This window comes from Scardinius erythrophthalmus (genome assembly GCF_964197995.2).
Source record: "Scardinius erythrophthalmus genome assembly, chromosome: 25".
NCBI lineage: Eukaryota > Metazoa > Chordata > Actinopteri > Cypriniformes > Leuciscidae > Scardinius > Scardinius erythrophthalmus.
Window position 1 is genome coordinate 10,358,527 of NC_138245.1, and position 8,825 is coordinate 10,367,351.

At 39.9% G+C, this 8,825-nt stretch overlaps 1 protein-coding gene across 1 annotated transcript in view; it reads right to left on the bottom strand.

Annotated features, from left to right (window-relative positions):
- LOC308686183 (bactericidal permeability-increasing protein-like) overlaps positions 1–8,072 on the bottom strand; it is a 72,904-nt gene extending 64,832 nt beyond the window's left edge. The window contains exons 1-2 of the mRNA XM_081358629.1: positions 7,984–8,072; positions 6,517–6,634 (exon numbers count right to left, since the gene is read on the bottom strand). Coding sequence (XP_081214755.1) covers positions 6,517–6,622 — 106 coding nt within the window. The 5' untranslated portion in view covers positions 6,623–6,634; positions 7,984–8,072. The remainder of the gene's footprint in view (positions 1–6,516; positions 6,635–7,983) is intronic.
- Between the last annotated feature and the right edge of the window lie 753 nt (positions 8,073–8,825).

Sequence of the window (8,825 nt, forward strand, 5' to 3'; positions counted from 1 at the left end):
GTGCATCATACATGAGACCTGTGTGAACAATTTACAGTTGGTTTTATGACTGTAAGTCATTGTCTTCAAATGCTATTGAAGTTAGAAACGTTTGCCAATGTCGCATGTAATTTTGAGACGGTCCCTAAATATGCGTGCAACAAAAAAGTCTAAGAATGCGCTTCATGTGTCTTTCACTTATAACGTACCCATGTCTTAATGCCAAAGACAGCACTATATCTTTATATGACATTCCTAATTTAAAATAAAATCATGTTATTTCTTCTGTCATCATATCCATCTCTGCTGTAGCCCAGTCTATGCTATGGTAGCCCTCAACTCGTGGCCACGACAAACAGATGTCGTTCTCTCAAAATATGAAGTCGTGGCCACGAGAAAAATATATCGTTCCCTCAACATATGATCTCGAGGCCACGACTTTGCATCGCGTGGCCACGACATCATTATGTCGTTACCTCAACAAAATGATCTTGTGGCCACGACTTAATATGACGTTCCCACGAGATATTATGACGTTCCCACGACTTAATATCACGTTCCCACGAGTTTATATGTTGTGACCACGACAAAAATAAGTGAACCGAACATGTCCCCTCCCGGTCACCGTATATTGCTGCATATTGCAACCAGAAATAGCTTGCTTCTCCCTGAAATGAAAAACTTGCTTTACTAAAAAATAGAATGGGGGTGTCACACTCAGACATAGGCAGACAGGATTGAGGTGAATATACAAAGAAGTTTATTTAATGTGCAGAGGGTGAGCGGTGCAGGGAGAATAATGCAGTTGTGATGAATATTATATGGTGACCATGACCAGACCAGACCATGAGACTCAGTGACAAGAGTCCTTAAATAGAGCTGTAGGATGATCAATGATGATGGGTGACAGGTAACGGTGATCAGTGAAGGAGGTGCAAGTGAGGGCCAAGGAGGATCATAGGAAATGAAGTATAATGCTATATATATAAGTTATTAATTAAGGGGCCGCAAACACGACACCGTTTTAACAGGAAACTCTACACAGACTTTAAACGCGAAACCTGTGAGAACACTGATGGCATGCACATGCATATTACGAGTTCAGTCTATTGGTATGCGCGTTTGAATATATGTGCGCAGGTTTGTAATTCCCTACAAACCAAGCCTTAAAAAAACTACTTGTCTGGCCTTAACATTTTTGATACAGAATTTTATCACTTCGGGGTTAGATAAGCGAAACGAATTTTCCCGACAACGCTTTATCTGTAGAGTGGTAAAGGGATCCTCCATAAGGAGAAACTAGTTGGCACTTTAGCACCCCGCTATGACATCGGGTCCAGGCGCAGGTCCTTCATCAGATCTGGATACAGCCTGGATCCACCAGGCTGCGGGAAAACCTCGGGATAAACAAAAACACTAAAATGAGCGTAGATGCCCTTCTTTTTATGATGTAATGTGTACATCAGGATTTATGGGAAGTGTTCCCGGTTCCGGCTGACCTGATCTATGCAGCCTAACATTGAATTATAGAAGTCTATAATGTGTTATGTGTATGCTAGGTCAAAGAGATGTGTTTTTAGTCTAGCTTTGAGGGGACAGGGAACGATCGCATCCAGAAACGCATGGGTGGAATGGCATCTTGAAAAAGACGCAAACGCACCCATGTTGCTCTTTCAGGAAATGGGACCCATCACCAGTGCCGGAGTACACAGGGGAATGACCGCGGCAACACTGAAAAGTGAACTGAAACAGTAAAGCACTCACTTTTCCGCCCTCTAACCAGTCGTCAACAAACACAGAAATTTGATGCTGTTAAAACAGCAGTTGAGAGCTCAAAGCTCGCGATCACCGCTGCACTCGCGCTGTAGAACCATCAGCACTGGGAGAGTCTTCCTAGAAGATCACAGACAGATCACTCACTCATTGTAAACAACAGCACTCTTCAGAGACATCGACACCAATCGGCGTGCGTCAGTGGTGCATGCATCCACTTCCGTGTTTATACTAGGGATGTCCCGATACCACTTTTTCACTTTCGATACGATACCGATGCCGCAGCTTTGGCTATTTGCCGATACCGATATCAATCCGATATTTTTATTTTATTCTTGAACTAATACTACTAATAATAAAATATATGGAAGCACTTTGCTCAATTAGCCACATAAAAACATCTCACTCAAATGGAGAACAAATACTTCTCCAGTATATAGTCCACAACAACAGTTTGCGCGTTCAGAGCTAAGGCGGGGCTACAGATTAGGTGTCCCTAAAGAACCCGCATATGTATATGCGCGTATCTAACAGTAACGTTAGTTCCGTATTCAGGGCCGGAGTGGGGCCACTTTTCAGCCCGGGAGTTTCAGGCCCAAGACCGGCCCACTTTTTCCATGGTGGAATTCCAAATTAGCACTTTTTCCAAATTGGATAAATGAAGCAACAGTTCAGCTCTTACTATTATGTAGTTTGTATCAATACCATGGTTCAACAAATGATGTAAAGGTTAAATAATAATTCACTTAGACTTTATAAGAAGCAATTGCAACTTTATTTCACACAATTCTGACTCTATATCTCGCAATTCTGACTTTATAACACGCAATTGCTACTTTATATCACACAATTCTGACTTTATATCTTGCAAATCTGACTTTATAAGTGTGACACATTCTACACCTGCTGTTTCCATTCTATCACCACTAGAGGTCACCTGTTCCCTAAGACTTTTTCACTGCACACACAGTTACAGGTTACTTTGTACTACATTTCCCATATTTCATTGCTTTGATTATTTCCACACCTGTAGTCAATATCAGGGACTATAAATTACTGATACATGAGCTCACTGGTTGTGGAGTATTGGTTAACTATTATGAACTTTACTGAATGTTCATTTCTGTGTCTGCCTGCCCGCCCGTTTTGTGACCCTTCTGTTTTGGATATCTCCCTGTCTGCTGCCTGCCTCTGATACCTCTGCTTTGTCCTTCGACTCTGAGTGTTCGCTGCCTGTCCTGATCATCTGCCTGGTTTTGTACTACGTTTTGGCCCAGTCTTCATGGCTGTTTCTGCTGGTTCTGACCTTTGCCTGTTTGTTCATGATTAAGTCTCTGCCTGTTTTGAACGCATCTCGCTGATTAAAAGCTTTGCACATGGATCCGCACGCCTCTTGCATCTGTCCCACCGTAACAGAAAGAAGCAATTGCAACTTTATTTCACACAATTCTGACTTTATATCTCGCAATTCTGACTTTATAAGAAGCAATTGCCACTTTATTTCACACAGTTCTGACTTTATATCACACAATTCTGACTTTATAACACGCAATTGCGACTTTATTTCAGGCAATTCTGACTTTATATCTCGCAATTCTGACTTTATAACACAAAATTGCAACTTTATTTCACGCAATTCTGACTTTGTATCTCGCAATTCTGAGAAATAAAGTCAGAATTGCGAGATGTAAACTCGCAATTGTGAGATAAAAAGTCGCAATTATCTTTTAAAATGTTTTATTCTGTGGCGGAAACAAGCTTCCATACCTCCTGGCCTCTTCCTCCCATCCATCCTCCCTGACGCGTACCGTTACGGTAGGGCCGGCCCAGCTATCGGTAGGCGCCGGCGGTGCCGCCCAGTAGCAGTTTGACGGGCTATGGACCCAACCAACTCTATAGGAGGGGAGGGGAGAACTCCCTCATATGGTACAACCCATGCAGAGGCTGCGCACTGCGGTGTCAGAATGCGGAACGTGTAATGTAACTAACGTGACATTGAAATGTGAAAAAAATAATAATAATCCTCGACCGGCCCAAAAGTGAAGCGGCCCACCAGGAATTCTCCCGATTTCCCGATTACCCACCCCGGGCCTGTCCGTATTACATTAATTAATGTGCACGCGAGTTTTATTTATTTTTATACAGTGTATTCTCCGTGTAAATCCATGCACCGAACGTACGTTCAGTACGAATACATGTACCGTTCCACCCCTAATAGGTATCGGATCATAGGTATCGGATTTTTTTTTCTCCCCTCCGATATCCGATCTAGCGATCTAGAACCACAGACGTACCCTCGGTTAAGTTGCGAGGCGGAATGACCGGCCTGGACGTGGGAGGCATAGCGTCCTGGTGTGGGGGCACGGTCATTTGCCGTGTCCTGACAGAGGAGGCCAGGGAAGGGCCAGCATTCCACGGGAGCCTGCTCTGCCAGGGGTTTGGCGACAGAGGGGGACGAGGGTGGCGAGGCAGAGCGTCGCACACTGCCATCCACAGCCTCTTGGGGCTTGGAGGAAGGGGCATCAGTTCTTAGAAAACAATGGTGGCAGTACGGTAACCCTCAGATCACCCTGCCACCAGCCAAAGTATCCCCTCTTGAGGAAGAGATGGATTGGGGTGTGGCAGAGGGGACTCTACCCACACGGAGATCTCGATCTAAACATTGCGATGGTCATTTTCCCGCAATGAAAACATGACTCATCCACGAGCGCTGCTGAGCGTGATTAAGCCCAACACGCCAAACAGCGCTCATGACCGCTAGGCAGATGAATCACACGCCCACATCCAGAAAACACACGGGCGAGCCGTCTTGAAAAAGACTTGCCACGTGCAGCTCTTTTAGAGAGAGGAAAAAGCTCAGCAGAGTGCTGAAGCACCCAGGAAGAAGCACACACACTGTCGGCAGATCACTGCACAGATCAGCAGCAGGCAATGTGATCTCGCTGGAAGGCGCCGTTGCACCAACACACTGGAGAGCCGCTCGTCTCGTAGAGTGAAGATAATTCAGAATGGCTTGTGGGAGTGTAGAAAACTCTTGGCTCCGAAGCGAAAACATAACTGCATGTTGCCAGCGTACTTCCTTATATATCCACGATGTGGGGCGGAGTTACACTATGCAAATTCTGCAGACCCATGGCATTTTCTTGCCATTGGCTCATTTTGTATACTCGAAGGTGAGAGGCTTTCTAAGCGAAACCCCATTCGTCATCACGTTGTAACTTGTAGTGACCACGAAAGGGAACAGTTGTTAGACATTTTGCACTTGATCCACTTACTCACCGCTCATTTCCCATCACAGACTCGCCGCCCTCGCCACACAGTTAAAACAGGTCAAATATGCATTTTGGTCTAGGACTAGGCTTAAGCCTTGTCTGTAAAACCGTGGGTAAATGTCTGGGAATTTTAGTCTAGTTTTAGCCAATGAAAACTTAGTCACATTTTTGTTATGCTGCATAAATTGATAAATTGTAAAAATTATTTTACTCAAAATTGCAATCAACGATTGTTGTCATTTGAGAAATATTTTTTTTACATTTAATCAGAATTGCACTTTCACCTAAGCACAAATCAAGAGAATGTCAACTCATACACAAGGTATATTTTACCTCATCCAGTTTCCTGATTTATAGGACTATTCATCAAATATATTAACAACTCTCCACATTAAGAAAACTGGTAAAACAAGAAACTTCTCTCAAAAATTAAAAGGGGGAAATTCCTAATAGTAATTCCAATCATTTCAAATTACATTGTTTTTCTAATAAATAAAAAATAAAAACAGCAAAAACAAAAACAAAGTGCATTTATTCAGCAACTACAATCGCAAATATTGTCAAGATCCATATTTGGATTTATTACACTTCACAGAGAACTTGAAGGATTTAGGATTTAGTCGCAGCAAGCAGAAAAAAAGCTGCTAGTAACAGCTGCTAGTAACAGTACACAGAACACTGACACTTTCATTAAGCAAAATATCTCAAATGGAGATCGCTAAACTCCAGCTTACTCGTCTGTGTTTTCAAATCATCACTTCTGCAATGTAGAGGAAGCGTGTGAGCATATTAAGTAAACCACCGGACAGAAAATGTATCCTGATGTATGTAACAGAAAAGCTCTGATTGGGGGGTTTAAAATCTGGCAACTGCAAGCATGGAAGCTTGTAAAAGCTTTTTAAAAACAGAATGTAACGTTTTATCTTTTTATTCGACAAAATGAACCCTTCAAAGAATGCATCCTCTGAATACGTCGAACGTGAGCGACTGAAAGGGAACGTCTCGGTTACGTATGTGTTAAACTGCAACATTTGTAAGAGCAAGCGAAGAACATGGAAAGAAGACCGAAGAGAAAAACAGCACAAGCTTCCAAAAAAATAAATTATGAGTAGAAAATGCAAGAGAGCATAAAGTGCAGAGTAATAAAACCAAGGAAAACATAATTTTAAAGAAAACATGAACATAAGTTTAAGTTTTGTGCAAAATATTTTTTATTGTGTTTAAAGGTTTTATTTATGCTTGTTATTTTTTTATTCACGCTTATTATATTTTGATCCGTGACCATGTTGTTCGCTATTCTGATCATTTCGCATTATTTTTTTCAGTCTGAGCAATATATTTTTTACATGTGTTTTTACATTTTTGATTCAAGCTTATTATTTTTTGCTCCATGGCCACAATACATTTGGCGGGATACTGATCCCATACATCATACCTACATGCTTTTTTTTTATTCCTAAGTGTTACAAGCAGTCTTGTTTTAATCACTTACCATACTCAAGCATCTTCTGAGTTAGTCTGACTTTAACTCCTGCATTGTTGCTTGTAGTCACTGAGACCAGGTTCACAAGAACCAAAACACACCAAAGGAACATCATTTTCAATCTAGCCTATGAGAGACACATCATGGGCATAAGATTAGGGTTTTTAACTGTCAGAATAGGTGACCGATTTAATCAGCTCCTGGCTAATCCAATTGTTTCTATTTTAAACACAGTGACATCTAGTACAAAAGTACTAATTACATCAGCTCCTGTCCTGTGTAGCCAATCCAGCACAACCCAGCAACAATCAGCTTTTGGTTTTGTGCCTACATTTTTTTATTGTGACATATCCTTAATGAATAAACTTAACATTATAAAATATGTATATATTATATATATATATATATATATAAATTTTTTTTTTATATATATATATAATTTACTACACAATGTGATCTATGTCTTTTATCAATGTCTTTATATATACAGTTTGTTTAAGAACTAATCTACGTTATGACATGCTTGTTAGTTGTTGGTCTGACCAGTTTAACTGGCTTTACAAGTGAAAATAAACATCCTCTATCTTTTTAACACAGCTCCCTAAAGCTTGCTTTAACCAGTTCTCTAATCTCACTTAGTTCTCAAATGCACAGTGTTCTGCATGACGAATGACACTCAAAGTACAAAATTAGCACACGCTTGCCTGAAATGTTTCTCTCAAGCCTTATGCTTGAAATAACTAGTTGTGTCCAAACTGTTTCACTGGTAGTGTACATGCAACTTAATTAATCTTTAAGTATTTACAATGTACAAATGAATAATAAAAATAAAAATAAAAGCACTCTGCTTTTGCTGGAGAATGAGGAAATGGTTGAGACAAGCAAGGTTTTGATTTATTATGTTGCCCTAAAAGAGACCTTTGTCTTGCAGTCAGATGAATTAAACCACATGACTGTGAACAAGTTGATGTTATGCTTATATTGAATTAAGGCAAGCTATAATTAAATGCAGATAAGAGGAGTCACTTTGCTGGAATGTGTCATGTGACGTGACTTGGGTTTATTTACTGCTGTAGAATTTTTTTTTACTTATCTTTTAATAAATTTGACATTTTACAACTTTATTTTTATATCCAACTGTACAATATGAGTAACACAATATACAATATATTCACTAAATGAATATTACTAACACATATGGCCACTCTGTTACAAATCAAGGACAGTTGATATCAACAAATATCCACGCATGAACCATGATATTTCTCTTGTGTAGAACCATAAACACAAGCAAAATAATTTTAAATATAAATAACACAATCCATAGAAAACACTTAGCATTAGCATTAAATGTATACATACAGTACAGATTAGATCTGAACAGATCAGGGAAAAAACACATTTCACACATAAATTGAAAATATGTAGGCTGGTGTTGTTCAGATACATATTGATATATATGTATGTGCACTGTACCTTAAACTGTTGTGATGTGCTAAATGGCTGGTCTCTTCCTGTCCGGATGCATGAACTGTCTACTCCCTAGCTGGCAGCAGCACTGAGTGGAACTGAAAGAGAAACATTTCACCACTAATTCAAAGCAACAGGAAGACTGTCAAATTCCCATAAACAGCAGCATGCTGTAGCGTTCATACCTGATCAGACAAATTATTCAGCCATGAGAGGTTTTATTTAGAGATTGAGGTTTGTGAACTTTGGATTCTCTTATTTTCCCCAATGAATATAGATTTTCCCAATGAGTAAGAATCATAACGGTATCATTAAAGAAGGGTAATTCTAAGTAAAAGGCTATACTTTAGTATGTTGATGTCCATATTGTACAGTGCAAGATACTGCACTGGATGGTGATTTGTTGTTGATGTCAAAAGCTGTGAGTCCAACCAAATTATGATATTTTGACAAAAAAAAAAAAAATCTGTGACTAATATGTCTAATACATGTGACACTGCCCAAGAATAGGACATACAGATTTAGCAGACTTCAGACATCAGACTTTACCAAATTATTGTTACATAGACACTTTTTTCATTTTATTAACTCCTCCTATGGAAAATTCTTAAAGGGTAACTAAACCCTAAAACAACTTTTTTTAGTTAATGATCTGTAAGACTGGGGCTTTATTAATGCTGTTCATTGATTCAAGCGTATTTTGTTTGACATTTGGGTATAAAGTGTTTTAATTCTACAATATATGGTGTAAAAACGTCTGAGTGCTGCCCTCTTCAGGTTGAACGGTGGCTACTGCAGTTGTGGTGCCCTGTGATGTAAACAGGCACCAGCTCACCAGGCTAGGGAGA